The sequence below is a fragment of the Pteronotus mesoamericanus genome, unplaced genomic scaffold, assembly GCF_021234165.1.
Source record: "Pteronotus mesoamericanus isolate MK-2021 breed Mesoamerican mustached bat unplaced genomic scaffold, CSHL_Meso_final contig_68, whole genome shotgun sequence".
Classification (NCBI taxonomy): Eukaryota; Metazoa; Chordata; class Mammalia; order Chiroptera; family Mormoopidae; genus Pteronotus; species Pteronotus mesoamericanus.
This window is the reverse complement of record NW_026555234.1, coordinates 6,447,126-6,462,114: the sequence shown is the minus strand read 5'-3', so window position 1 is coordinate 6,462,114 and position 14,989 is coordinate 6,447,126. Positions and strand designations below refer to the sequence as shown.

At 46.2% G+C, this 14,989-nt stretch overlaps 1 protein-coding gene across 1 annotated transcript in view; it reads left to right on the top strand.

Moving 5' to 3' along the window:
- Positions 1-13,952, top strand: part of BOD1L1 (biorientation of chromosomes in cell division 1 like 1) — a 49,630-nt gene extending 35,678 nt beyond the window's left edge. Inside the window, exons 17-26 of the mRNA XM_054581943.1 lie at positions 1,161-1,240; positions 2,755-2,839; positions 3,199-3,272; positions 4,286-4,361; positions 4,444-4,478; positions 5,439-5,484; positions 7,343-7,392; positions 7,490-7,574; positions 7,990-8,143; positions 12,623-13,952. Coding sequence (XP_054437918.1) covers positions 1,161-1,240; positions 2,755-2,839; positions 3,199-3,272; positions 4,286-4,361; positions 4,444-4,478; positions 5,439-5,484; positions 7,343-7,392; positions 7,490-7,574; positions 7,990-8,143; positions 12,623-12,743 — 806 coding nt within the window. The 3' untranslated portion in view covers positions 12,744-13,952. The remainder of the gene's footprint in view (positions 1-1,160; positions 1,241-2,754; positions 2,840-3,198; positions 3,273-4,285; positions 4,362-4,443; positions 4,479-5,438; positions 5,485-7,342; positions 7,393-7,489; positions 7,575-7,989; positions 8,144-12,622) is intronic.
- The last annotated feature ends 1,037 nt before the right edge of the window (positions 13,953-14,989 follow it).

The window sequence follows — 14,989 nt, the reverse complement described above, 5'->3', positions numbered from 1 at the left end:
GTGAGCTCTCCACATACACAGATTCCCAGCTAAGGACGGAAAATACAGTTGAAGAATGTGGGTTTGAACTGCATGAGTCCACATATACGCAGGTTTTAAAAATCAAGCCTACGTTGTTCAAGGATGAATTGCAATTGTTTACTTCCCGGCTCTTGAGTCCAGTTTGTTGCCAGCCTAGCTTCACGCCTGCAGGCTCACTTCTGCACTTGACCTAGAAACGAGGTTGGTTCCTGTATAACCCAACTCCTGGAACACACACAGACTCCAGGCCTGGGGCCACAAACATGCCCCGCAGAGCTCAGGAAACGCTGCGGTGAAGGCGCACAGCGGCCCTCCAGTGCCTCCTGCTGTTTGACTTTCTCCTGGTCTGTAACAGTGCGGCTCAGGAGAAGTTGCTGCAGTGATGAAAAATCTTCTGTTCTGTAATTGCTTTGTCTAGTGCAGTAGCCACCAGCCGTCTGCGACTATTGAATGTGGCTGGTATACACAAAAGACTGAATTTTTAACTATTTCATTTTAATTAATTTAAATTTCAATAGCCTTGTGCCGCTAATGGCTACAGTATTGGACAGAGCAGAGATGTTTATACTTTAATGCCTGACACCAAGTACAAATTCGTTAAGTACTTATTAAATAATATGTGAGAAAGAATGGATACTTTGGTGGTGAGGAATGTAACTATTTTATAATTATTGAATTCATGCTATATGTAGGTATTATCCATGATGCATATTAATAATAGCTATGTGTTAGGTATTATCACCATTTAATAAAAAAGAAAATACGAGGTGGAGAGATTCCCAGCTAAGCCCATGATCGTAGTCACTAAATTGTGCCTCTCAGGTACTCATTCAGGAAGTTCAGGTACCTCTGGGGACCCGGCCTGCCCTAAGCCCTTTCCATAGAATGGCTGTGTTTTGGTGTCATGAACATTTGTGGATTTTTTTTTTTATTACTATTATTATTTTTTTTTGTCTTTGCCAAGGCCTGTCTGTGTTCAGTGCTCAAATCACATGACATTAAACATACATTTAGAATCACTAGCTTCACTGCATCACAGGTCTAAGAAGGAAGCCTCAAACTGTCTAAAAATAGAGCTACACATTTCATTTTTCATTTAGCCTTTATTCCTTTGTGGTTCTGTCCAAACCGATTTACAGATGATAATTCAGATGCCCTAGATTCCAAAGGAGAAGCAGCACAGAGGCAACGTTCTGAAAAGGAGCCACAAGACACAAAGGTATTTTTTCCACATATTCGTTATAAATTTTGGGGGTAGCCTAATTATATGACTGTGAATACTTATATGTATTTTTTCCATTCTATTTTCCCTTTTACTTTATGTATCTCTAATAGCAACCTCTGTATTATAAAAAGGTATTTTTTCAGCTCAAAAAAAGAAACAAATGCTGAACCTTTTTATTTTTATTTTCTTACAGAAAAAATTACATTTGACATATCCAAGGACAGTTTTTTCTTTTTTCTTTTATTAAATTTGTTGAGGTGACATTGGCTAATAAGGTTATATAGGTTTTAAGTATAGATTTCTGTATAATTTTATACTGTATGATTGTATTTTATCACAGTTTTACATATAATCCTTGCTCGTGTTTTGTTCAGTCATATTGTTGACAACTTTAGGTTTTTAGGTGCTTTTTTCCAGAGTGTAATATGCTGTGTTACAGAGAAACATTATCAAATCAGTGAAATACAGGAATGCATATTAATTTAAAATTTTGAGATTCTCTCTACCTTGTCTCCTGCCCCTAAAATACATGCTGTGCACAAATGGGCAGTCCCATTACCTTTTCTCCTGTGGTTTATGTCCACCTCACGGCTTCAAGTTTTTTATCTATGCCCCGCCGCCTTGTTCTGGGCCCAGCTTCCTCCCTCTGCTGGCTGAAAAGTATGTAAATCAGCTTACAAAAATACATGCAGTGACTTCCAGACACTAAAACCAGTTCAGAGTCCCTTTTTTACTTAATAGCTGATGAGCTAAATAAAAAGTAGTAAAAGAATTTTACTAAAGAAAGGCACACATCAGGATGAATATCAGCTGTCTGTGGCCAAGGCAGAGGCGGGCCTTTAGGCCCTCCCTGCCCTGCCCTCCCAGGACAGCGGTCCCGAGGTGACACTCCTCGGTGTGCGGGAAGCCGCTCGAAGGGCCTCTTCATTTTCCCGTCCTTTTCAGTAAAAAATCATATATACAGTACTTTCAATATTGTAAAACAGCACGCTTATGATTGAGCCTTATTTATGTATTTGTTCATATATTGGTATTATAATAAAAACATTTTGGTGTTTCATACTCAAAATTGTTTTGCAACCAAACTGAGCAGTTGAACCATGGAGAGAGATCGTTGTTCTCCATCAGCCCCACCGAGGACCCTTCCAGTCTGTCCCTTTCAGGGGAAGAAAAAAATCTGTAGAAGTTTTTGTCTCCTCTGGAGTTTTCCTCCAAAACACAAAGTCCACAGTGAGCGAGAAGAGTGATTTCCATTTTGCAGGGGCAAACAAAAAAATAGCAGCCTTGGTGCTTTATGGCTGAACATTATCTCATGTTCTTCTGCCTTCAGAATTTGTATCTTTTTTGTAGTTTCACTAGCAGCAACAGTAGTTACATTTTAAAAAGTTTGCAGCAAACTCTTCTAAAAGGCCGCTGGGAAATCTGTCTTTGAAATAGAAAGGGAAACTTTGGGAGGGTAATTGGAGGCGGTTTGAAAAGGGCTTCTTGTCTTGTTTAACTTTTCCCAGGAAGAGAGCCCTGGGGATTTGGAGGAAGCATCTAAAACAAGTCCTAACACAGGCGGTGCCGCTCCAAGGGCCATGGAGGAGAGAGGTGAGTGATGCATCCACTAGGTGAACTGTGGGCGGACACGGGCCCTTCAGGCGCCCGCGCGCTGGCCAGCCTTCGCCAGCCGCAGCGGCCTTCCCTCCGCTTCCCGTGACGGTCCGGTCACGCACCTGTGCATTATCTGTAGGGCTCGGGCGTCACTTCTCATTCGGATCCTGCTCTACCCAAAGTGTGCTGCTTGCTTACCAGTTAACCAGACCCTGGCTCATTAACTTTGGTGGCACAGGCCTGAGAGTGGAGTGCGTGTGCGTGGGTGACAGGGACTGCGCCGGTCCCCTTGGTGGTGTCCCAGCTGTGAGGCTGACCGTGTCCCCAGCTGTGACTGAGCTCTGCCGTTTCTGCAGATGAGTATAGCAGCAGTGAAGCCGCTGGCGAAAAGACAGAGCAAAATGACGATGACAACGTAAAATCTCAGGAGGTAAGGAAGATTTTCCTATTTATTTTTTCTGATTGACCTAAAGAACTAAGAACAAATACAATGCGCTAAATGCTGTTACCTAAATTTTCTTTAGTACTTTTGAAGGAGTTAAAGGAGCTCTTTTTTTTTTTAAGTACAGTGAGACACCATTTCATACAGTGTATTTCATCAGTGTCATTTTGATTAATTTTGTTCTTTTCATCTTCATTTCATCCCAACTTTTGTATGAGACCTCCTTCTGTCACAGCCGCATGGGATCAGCCCGGAGCGGTGCCTCCTTGACCCCACCAGTTTCCCGCCCCAGCAGCTGGGCACACTGGGCCGCGCACCGTGCAGTCCAGAGAGCAGGGTGCTGCTGCGCTGGAGCCCGGACGGGCCGAACGGGGGCGGCGGCAGCAGGGCATGCGGGGGGCCCGCTGGCCGCCCGCGTGGGAGCCAGAGTCGCGAGGCCAGGCTGGGACTCTCGGGGGGCTGCTCGCGCTGCGCCCGCTCAGATCTGCAGGGAGCCCAGGGGGGCACAGAATCGCACTGGCCTGTGACAGGCCAAAAAGCGGGGAGAGAGTGTGCCCTCCAGCCAGCGTTTCCGGACAGCCATTTCCACGTTTGCCAGGGTTTTTATGGTTCTTTCTGTTTTCTCATTCTTCTGTGTGAGAAATTCAATGGTTTCCTTTATTCTTTGTGAGGAATCACATTTGGTCACAAGCAACTGGACCAGCCCCAAATTTAAATGTATGTACATGTTTATTCCAGAGGTAAAAGCTGACACGAATCACTTGTGTTGCATTATTTCAGAGCCCTCACGACCAAAGGTTCCCACTGCATCTGCTGGTCTTTGAGGCGCGGGGGCCACGCTGAGAAATGAGGCGCTGAGCCCCAGGGCACGTGTTTCCTAAGTGACAGCTCTGGGACTCGGGTCGGGTCTTCTTAGGAAGGAAGCCTAGCTCTCACTTTGGGGAAATGAGTACTATCTGTATAATGGAGGATACAATTTTTTTTTTTCCTTTTCTCCTTAGGAAGATCAGCCAGTAATTATTAAAAGGAAAAGAGGAAGACCTCGTAAACACCCTGTGGAAACAGCATTAAAAACAAGTAGGTATCTGGTGTGCTTTTAGTTCACACAAGAAATTTTCAAACTGACTTTCTAAGTGAGATTTATTTTTGCCTTTTTTAGAAGAAGACTGCAAAGCAGATACTGGCATTGTCACTGTAAGTAATCACAAAAGCTGAGGACACTTCACATGCTTGCTCTTGACCTAGAAAGGGTGTACTACAGTATCTAATATTTTGAACCAGTTTATTTTTAAGAAGTATTTGAAAATCTTTAAAAGACTTTCTTAAATAAAATGTTGAATAACCATTCAAATATCCAATTACTAATATTTTTACATAAGCATTATGAGTTCTTCAGTTTAATTCCTTCCTCACTTGTGAGTTTGATTACATAAAAATTTTCTAGGGATTTACCTGTTGTGGTCATCCTTAATTAAAATGTAGAAATTCGCTGTATTACATGGTTTTTAGGTAGTGGCTTCTTTAGGGAAACTGCTGATGTCTTACTGATTTACTACTTCCTGTGGCATTCCTCTTGTACAATTTGTAATAAATTGTACCCTGATTTCAATGCAGAAAATTTCTCAGTGGTACTTGCTCTTTTTAAGCATTCTTTATCATTGACCCTGAAGTATATGGCCAACCAAATTGTTGAATCAGGATTTCATTGCATGGGTTCCAATGACAACATTATTAGAAGGACAGACATATGTCCACTGACCTAACAAAAGCACATGGGATTCGAGCCTCAGCTCTGCACTTGCTCCCAGTCCTGTGACACTGTGACCCTTTTGAGCCTCCATTTCCTTGGAGACCATTGAACTATTGTAAGACAACAAAACCGAAGGAGCGCGCATGAGCTGGTTCGCCGGGGTTGGGACTGTTAACGCGGGTCGGCACTGGGTGTGCCCCAGTGCCGGGGACTGGAGCGGCCAGGGGAGAGGGCTGAGGCGGCCCCGCTTGGAAGCACGGGTCCATATTCACTTGGTGCACTTGGCCACCTGCAGAAAATAGGACCTAAACATTCTGACTGCATAATCAGTGGCAGTCCTAACCCTTCTTCCTAAGGGATGATTACAAACTGCTAACTCCAGCGTTCTGTTTGTTTAAATTTAGGTAGAACAATCTCCTCCTGGAGGCAAACTGAAAGTAATGCACACAGGTTGGTACCAACAGCTTTGCTCTGGGTGTGGGGTGAGGGAGGGCGCAGGGGCCTGGCTGTTGGGGTAGCTTTTACAGTTTCATTGTTTCTCACTGAAGTGTGTGGCCTCCTTGGTAAAAACAGTTGTCCTCATAGCCATGAGACCCTGTGCCTATTGGCTTTTCTTGCGATCTGAGCCATTCTTGGTTTTAGAAACCTGGGAAGCCTTCAGAGAGGAAGGTGAAGGCAAGAAAAAGCAAACTAGGGAAGGTGCTTTGCCATGTGCAAACCATAATTTACTGGACCTGCGTAAGAGAGAAGTAGACCAGGCTGGGAACAGGGCACTCTTATTAGGAAGACACAAGTTCAGCTCAAGAGCCTGTTGTTCTCAAAAGAATTCTGAAAACACACTTTGCAGCTTACAAAGCCGGAATGCAAGAGATAAAATTGTTTCAAGTGGCTGTGTCCTTCCAAATGTTGATAAAGATTTGCTCTGGATGGGGGGATGATGGGAACATTCCATGTTATTTGTTAGTATTGCCTACATTTTCCAGAATGTTTTACAATGTGTATATATTCATTTCATGGCTTAATATCTTTTACATAAAAGCAAGAAGATCCATTAGTGGTTTTTAAAGGGTTGACACAGTCAAAAAGATGAGTGTGACAGCTTATTTGGATCAAGTCAGTGGCATGGTCAGATCAGGAGAGACATATTACAATCACCAAAGGCACACGTATGTAGACTGTAGCGATGTCGCCAGTTAACTGTGTGATCTGGTGATCACGCTTCAGTTCCTCTTACCTCTTGGAAAAATAAGATTGGTTGGTTTCTTTGTTTTAAAAAGGAGATTCTGCTTATGTTTGGCTTTTAACCAATTTTTAGTCACAATATTATACTATAATATAATATTTTAAATCCATGTAAGAAGAATTTATGTAACTTGAATGCCCTTTAAAAGACTCAAATTGAAGCTCCATGATTATGTTTGGGGTTGTTCAGCAGTAGTTTTCTGAATCTGGATAATGATGACCAGATTAAGGCGGGACTCTGTCGGCCTTTTTCCTGGTTCGGCTCTTCCGTATGTTAGCATTGAATATGTTGAACTTGCAGAAAAGGGCAAGTGCTGCAGTCTCGTTGCTAAGAAGAAGCATCTGAGTTGTTAAGTGTCTTGCAAGTGTCCCATAATTTTAGCTACTTGAATATAGTATATTGAACTAAACTTTATTTTTTTTACCAAGATTTGGTCTCAGAAAACTATAAATCTACAGAAAGAAATTTTTATAAACCTATTTAAAAATAGGCAAATATAACCTAAGACAATCTTATGTGTTTTTTTAGTTACCAATTTGTAAGTATTTACTCAAAGAATTCCAACTATCACCCAACTTCTCAGTTATGTGACTCTGAGCAAATGGCTTAAATCAAGTTGCTGGAGCCTTGTTTTTCCTAACTGTAAAGTGGGATTGTAGTATTTACAGGGCTACATTGAAGTCTGCGGTTCCCAGCACATGTTCAGGGACCTCTCACTCTCCCCTTCCACCTCCCTTTCTGGGTTCAGAACATTTGAGCAGAAACGGACCATAAAGGTGGTCTAACCCAGCTCCTTCTCATACAGATGAAAAACCTAGGCTTGGGGGATTTAAGCAGTTTGCCCGGATCACATAGCTTATTAATGACAACTCTTCAGTGTCTTGACTTGCATTCCACCATGCTAGTTATTCTGACTCAGACTTTGTTTGGGTAATACAAAACAATGATGAATTGTATAAAAATGCATTAATTAGCGTAATTATATTCATAGACCACAAGCCAGACTGTTGACATTTAGTTTTGCACTAATCAAGTGTTAATGCCGAGATTTCCCTTTTCTTAAAGATGAGTCCAATAAAGAAACGGGGGCCCTGCAAGAAAGAAGTACAAGCAATGTAAGTGTTGATCTTCTTATCAAGATATGTCCTTGAGAAATAAACTCAGCACATGCGCAGTGGACTGCTCTGTCATCGTGAATATCATTGCTTCTAGGATGACGGTGAAGAGAAAGCAGTAGCGAGCGTACGTCGGAGAGGAAGAAAGCCCAAGCGTTCGCTCACTTTATCTGATGATGCTGGTATGTTCTAGCAGATGCTTAATTATGGAGCCTTATTATTTCAAAATCACCTTTTTAAGAGTTTTTCTTTCAATGAGGAAAAAAAGCCAGTGGGGGTAAAGCCAGTATTAATATTACATAAATATGTGTGAAATGGCTCTAATCCCGTGTCAGAAATGGTACATCCCAGATGCTTTTCTGAGTGCATGTGAAGTCTGCGTGCATGTTGGCTGTGAACTGCCTAAGTAAACTCTCCCAAATGTGTTTGAGGCTAAGTTAAACAGTTTTGGATTGCAAGTGCTGAAAGAGAAAGGAAATGGAAAACCACTTCTGCCTGCAAGTCCCTAATACCCTGCGTTCTGAACCCCATGACTCTGGCCTTTGGAAGTATCTTTGGGAATTGTACAATCCAGGTGTTACCCTTCTGTTTGAACAGAATCCTCAGAACCAGAAAGAAAACGCCAGAAATCCATTTCTGAAGCAACAGAGGACAAGAAAGACCAGGAGTCTGAGGAGGAGGAGGAAGAGGAGGAAGAGGACGAGCCCTTGGGAGCCACCACAAGGTCTGCCACCAGATCAGAGGCTCAGAGGTAACAGGGCAAAACAGAGCTTCCAAAGACCTTTCCCAGCTTCTCCATCAGGAAACAGCTCGGGTTTCATGGGGCTGTTTTCAGTGACTCGCTCATGCCGCAGTGTAAGTCGTCTCTGTAACTTTGGTCTTCCGCAGAGGGCATGTGCCGCAGCCCTCTGGCATTTCGGTTCTTCTCGGAGAACCTGGTTTCCATCTTAAACCGTTATTGAGGTTCACCTCAGTCTTCGGCAGGTGTGAGATGCCCATGTGGTGGAACCCATTCGGTTCCTTTACAGTAGTTACCAGTCACAGGTACCGGTCTCTGAGGTGCAGATCACTGTGGGTAAAAGCACAGATAGGCACCCAGTCCCTACGAGCAACAGGCTTTGTCCAGTGAGAGAGCGAGCCACCTCTGGGACGGCGCCCTGAACCAGCGCCGTGGAAGGCGTTGGCCACGTGAAATTGCCCATATGTGGCCATTTTTAACTGAAATAACCGGTAACTTCATGTTTCCCAAACCCTAGCATAGCCAGCAGCCTCTGGAAAAGTGTACCATGGTCAAATGAGTTTGTGCAACACCAGTGACTTCTCTCTCCTCAAGTCACAGTGCACGTGAAAATAGTCAGGGCTCGGCACAGTCCTAAAGAGGAAAAAGCCTGTCAGCTCAGTCTGAGCAAACGTTGTTCACCGCTTGTACGCCGCACGCCAACGCACGTCATTAACCCTCTTACCATCAATCAGTGTTCCTCGCCCCGCTGCGTCTCTCAAGAAATGTTACATCAATTTACAGTTCAATGGCTTTGTCTAAAATGAGAATATTTTCTATTTTTAATGTGATTCACAAGCTGTTAAGGTATCATTGTCTGTAATTTCCTTATCCAAGATTAATTAAAAAGTTCAGGAATATTTATTTCCAGAGTAACGCACACTAACACCTGTCATGGTGGGTGTCTTATGTTTACATACAGACTTAAAATCTGCCGCTCTCTAATTCCTCTGACCGTGCGCATTATCAGCCCCTCGTGTCATGATGTACTTCCTCAAAGGTCAGATTTTAGAGCCGGAAGCCTTTAGGTGCTCACATGGCTAGGAGGATGGTAGAGGTTTCATAGTCATGTATTTGTGGGGTTGACTCAGATAAATAGAAGAGAAGTCGGAGTCAAGATTCCTGTTGATAGGAGAGGGTGGGGTGCTGGAGCCCAGCACCCGTCTTCAGGTACAGAACACCCCACCAGCGCCGCCACCTCCCTCCTTCTTAAAACAGCCGTGGGAAGATCGCCTGGTGCAGTATGGCCCACCTTGGAGAACGTTCCAAAGGCCTTCCAGGCGTCTTCCAGCGAGTGTCTAGAAGTAGCTCTCATATTTGCCTTAAAATTCATTCTTCAAAAATAAATGTTACTTACAGTTCTGTAATCCCCTGGATTCATCGTTGCTCTTCCTTACTGTGCTTGGTTTACAAATGGATTCTGTCCTCTTTGGTTCAGATTCCCTGGCATTGGTTGATTGGTCCCAGGGCACTGGCATCTTCATAACCCTGGATTCTCAAGATGGAGCAGGGTGTCAGTGGGTCGGTACCACTAAGCGATCGGTGCCTCAGTCACTGCGTCAGTATGTACCGCAGTGGCCGGGAGAGCCACGTCCTCCTGGCTCTGTGTCCTGGTTCAGTAGGAGCCACCCCTCTGCGGCTTCGACTCTTGGGGCCTCCGTCCAACATGCCCTCAAATACTGAAGGGCAGCTGCTCGGGCTGCTCTTTCTATTTGAGCCCCTTGCCATCTCTGTTCCAGCTTGTCTGTCTGCTCTTCAAGGAGCAAACGCTCTGCACCGAGGGTGGGCTGGCGAACTCGGGGAGGACTGTCCCCCCGTGCGCCCCTGGCTCTCTGCTTCGGCACACAGCCAGACCTGGGTCCCCTCACCTCTGTCTTCATGCTCGCTTGGCAGGTCATTTTTCTTAGCGTCTTTGCTGGCAACTCAGATCTTCCCGCACCTGACTCTCGCGCAGTTGGCCACGAGGACCCGGTTCCAGGGCCTTAACGTTCAGCCTTGTGAATTGTGAGTTCTCGAATCTTGGCCCCTTTTCTTCTCTCATGAGCACTTCTGAGAGCGTTCTCTTGTCAGCCAATATGTTTTCTGTGTATCACAGGTTCTTCTTTCTCTGCATCACTGTAAACTGTCTTACACAGTCAGAGCAAAGCAGAGCCACAGGGGACGTGAGATCTCCTTACTAACTGTGTTTCAGAAGGCCAGCTGTTTCCTGCTTTTAGTCCCATTCTCTGGCTCGCCCTGAGGAGCCCATCCTTTCTGAAGATGCCAGGGCCTGGCAGGCTCAGGGCTGCCACAGCCCGCGGCTTCTGTGCCCCAGTGCGGAAAGCCCCAGAGCGAGCCACCCGTACCATCTCCTAGGAATCGCCAAAACCAGCCAACGGGAAGTTACCTACGGTGTAAAAGTTAGTAAATCTGCCCCATCAGTGAGGTGAGTCCCTGCTTACACTTCAGCTCATTTTTAACCCCCTGAGACTATTCTTGACACAGTAACACTTTCTCCTGGAGTTCCTTGAAGACTTGCCCCGCAGGCTGTGCGGGTCCTGCTCTGCTTGGCTCGCACAGGTGCTGCCTGCCTTGAGTGCCCTCGCGACCGGGCCCTCCACGCCCACCCCACCTGCGTCGGCTCGTCGCCACCTCTCCTTCCTGCTCATTGCCACTTCTCCTTCCTGCCGTGCCCCCAGGCAGGCTGCGCCGGTGACGCGGTGCATGCCATGGCTTTATGAGCTTCGTTTTCCCTCTGAGCTAGAGGTTTGTTCCTTGGGATCAGAGACTGCCTTACTGTCTGGGCACTGTTGCGTCAGAAAATACCGGGCCCTTCAGAGTGTACAAAAACCGTTCCGACACCTCTTACCATGTGGATCTTCACCTGATACGTGTAATGCGTGGATACGTCGTCCCAGTGCACAGAAAGGGAAGCCAACTCAAATGCCAGGCTTCTTGCACATAGATTCTCCCATGAGCCCTCAAGTACGATGTATTTTCCTTATTTTTTATGTGAGCAGAATCTCGGGTCTTTTCATTATTTCTGAGGGGCTGGGCAGGGCCCGAGAGTCTGCCTTTGTAGCAGGGCCCAGGTGATGCCGACGCGCTGGTCACACCATCCTCTGGGCGGAAAGGTGAGGAGTGGCGCCTGGCACAGCACCGGACGCCCACCTGTCCAGTGAACAGGGCTCCGTTGATGGCAGGCGGCTTGCCCCAGACAGGGTTTGCAGTGGGCCGTGGTCAACTCAGAGTAGGCGGAAGGCGCCAGAACTTCATCATATGCAACCCTACTTGACTCAGTGTGGGTGTAGTTGCTTCTGCTGTCAAAGGGCTGATGAACAAACATGTCTTCTACGGGTGAAGTCCTGTTTCTGCATCTCCTGCCAGCTTAGCTTCCGGGGGCTGACGTGTGCTGGGCTTTGCACCAGGCACTGGAGACAGGAAATGACGGGAACCCAGCAGCTGCCCTGGGGACACACCCTGTTTAATGGGGGGACGTGTGGGGCTCCCGAACCTTTGACAGCAGCCCACAGCAAGTACGTATTTTGCAGTCCCGCTGCTATAAGTGAAACCAAACTTTCATAACCAGACTTAAAGGTGTGGTGCCAGCGGTATTTTCTATGTGTTCTAGTAACACTTCGTTTTAAAATTATGCCTGTATTGTACCTGCCATGTGGGGGAAATGCGGTGGACGGATTACAGCGGTAGATGCCGCGGGACTTCCAAAGGGCGGCTTCCCACAGGAGTTCCTTTTAACGGGGGTCTGCAGTGAGGTTTGCCGAGTGGGAAGTGTGGAGTGACTCTCCTCCCCCCCAAAAGTCACATGCCAAGGCATGAAAATGTGCAAGGACATCAGGTGTTTGGCAGGACGGCAGGCCAGACTGTGCAAAGTCAAGGGTTCTGCTCTAGAGGACTTTATCCTGAAAGCATCGGGGAGCCAGATGTAGAGACGTCCATACAGATACGGACAACCACGACAGAGGCATGATTAACTGTAGCTTCCGCAGATCATTCTAGTCGCGAGTGGAGAGCAGGCCTAGGCTGCAGCTGGGAGAGCCTGCGGAGCCCGCCTGTTGTGAGGCCGCCAGCTGTCATTCGGGAGCAGCGCTGTGTGGCAGTGCCCCTTCCGGGAGGGAGTAGGTGTGAGCCGGCTGTTTCCACGGGGGGCAGCGTGTGTGGGCCTGGCTGGTGGTGATTTCATAGGGAGAGTGGCCGGGCCGAGAGAGGAGGGTCGGCTTGGCCACGTCCACACCAGAGGTCCACACAAGAGCCGGCTTCCAACCACTCTGTGGGCGGGGCTGTCAGCAAACACCGCCTAGCGCGAGCTCCTCTCAACCCATCTCCTTTTCCTGTGTGTAAGCCTTACTCGGGTTGTCTTTTCTTGGCTCTCAAGTTCAAAAGGCTTTTTCTATTTTTTTTGAAGCAGCTCCTTTGAACTCTCACCACTCACTGCCTGGCTTGTGTCTGCTGCAGGTCGAAGGCGCAGCTGTCCCCTCCCACCAAGCGCAAGAGGGAGGCCAGCCCCCCGGGGGCGCGCACGCGAGGCCAGCAGCAGCGGGCCGAGGACGCCCCCGCGAAGAAGGCGAAGCGGTAATGCGCGGACGGCGGGAGGAGAGGGAGAGAAACTGGAGAAAGCGCCAGCCTCACCCACACGTGGCGGCTGCTTGGTTTTTTGGTTGGTTGGTTTTTTGTTTTTTGTTTTATTGAACCAGGGAAAGGACCTGCATGTGCTCTAAATTCCTAGGTGCAAGCTTTTTCTTGTTATATTTTAAACAGCTTTATAAACTATTGTTCATAGAAGATAGATATTATGTACATTTATTTCAGATAAAGGAAAATAAGTTTACTTTGTATCAACTCAAAGCAAAGTAGTTGTATATTTTAACATTCGAATTGGGATTTCCTGATGGGGCACATGGCGAATGCAGACCCTTCAGCCCACCAGACACCAGGCTGCCTGCCAGTCATCCGTGTACAGTATATAAACGTGTAAAAATAGGTTGTATTTTACTCTGTGTATGATGCTAATCAATGAACACTTTATTTATTTTACAGAGAAAACTTATCTGTGAACTTTACTATATATCTGTTTATTTTATTTTATTATTTTTTTAATTAAAAAAGGATTTTAAATGCTATGCAGTCATTAGTAGCAGTGTTTAGGACCGCCTGCCTGTAACTACGAATATGGCCTGGCAGGACACACAGAGCCTTCTCGCATGTGTTCAAGTGCAGTAGCTTAGCTCAAGGGGCTCCATTGATTTTCTGTTCACAGTTGTGACTGTTTTTTTAAGAATGTCACTTGTTTTTAGATTACACTCTCACCTATGACTTTACGACCAGCCCCGCTGGTGAAAGAGGTTCTGGTTCAGGTAAAGTTACATCCTGTTTGTCACCTGCAGCAGAACCGCCCACCCCCGCCCCGTCGGTGTCTGCTCCTCTCTGCCGGTCCGCGGCCTAACCCCTGTCCTCCCCGTACAGTCGTTTTCAGAGAAGAGAGATGCTCTGAGGATTAGGCCACTCCCATCATGCTTCAGGTTTTATGTTGTTTCCCACGTCATTATTTCAGGATAGAAACTGGCTTTATTGCCAGGTCCTTTTTTAAACATCTTTAATCTCCCATATGAACAAACTGTCCAACTTATGTTTTTCATAAGATTAAACTTTTCTTAAGATCAAATTTGTCTCTAGAGATGATGTGATGAGTTGCCAAATAATTGAGATTATTTTAAAATGTTTTATTCATATTCTTGTTTTGTAATTAAATTTACATTCAGTGTGAATTTTTTTTGACGCAATGTAAAGTGGATATTTCTGTCATTTTACATGGTTTCTTACTGAGATTTTATATATAAATTATAAAATGTTTCCCAAAACTGTAGTAGTAAGATTTCTTCTTTTCTGAACTTTAAATTTACCCACTGTGAAAACCATTTCTTCTCTTCAGCTAATTTGGCTTAGATGTATTGTTCCATTTCACATTTAAATACAAGTCATTGATGATATCCCTTGGCAGAATTGAACGTTAGATGCCATCAGGTGGCATTGCCCTTCTGACAGGGTCGTGCCGTGCATTGGCAAGGTTGAGGCTGAATCGTTCGCCAGCCCCCAGGCCAGGCCAGGGTCCTCTGCCCGGCCGCAGGGAGGGAGGCAGCGTCTGCTCCTGGAAGGTAGGCTCACAGGCCTTAGGGCTAGAGTACAGGGGCTGTGCCCAAACATCTCAGCAACTGGTATAACCAAGCTTGTTTGGCGGGGGGCGGGGGGGGTAGTTGGAACTCAAAGAAATGTGTGAAAAAAAGGTGGCTTGCTTATTTTTGTTTCACTTTGATTTTCATTTGTTTTTATTTATTGTTCATCCTATATGCAAGAGTACCTTACATTCCCTAAAATTGGTGCTTAGGTATCTCTGTGATTAAGTTAAGAACAAGATTTTCACAATGCACTGACCCAGGTGCTTTTTTCGGGGAGGAGAATGGTTTGCATACCCAGAACTGCTGTTCTGGGAGATGCACATGTGATGGGCACCTGCTCCATGGCCAAGTCCAGGGATGCGAAGATGAGGCCAGGCCCCGGGGGTGACAGTGCGTGAGGCAAAAAGCTGTGCCACACCGAGACCGGTGACCGGTCCCAGGACACAGCTGGGGGACAAAAGTACCTTCCTGCCCAGGAGACTCATGAAGGACTAACTCCTGGCAGAAAAAGAAATTTTATTTATTTTTAGTATAAGAGTGTTTCAAGCAAGGTTAGAACCTTGAGGAGGGGCTGCAAGCGGGGGCGGTGCCTTCCTCGCCGCGGTCCACCGTCCACCGTCCACCGTTCAGACGCCCCTGCAGGCAGGAA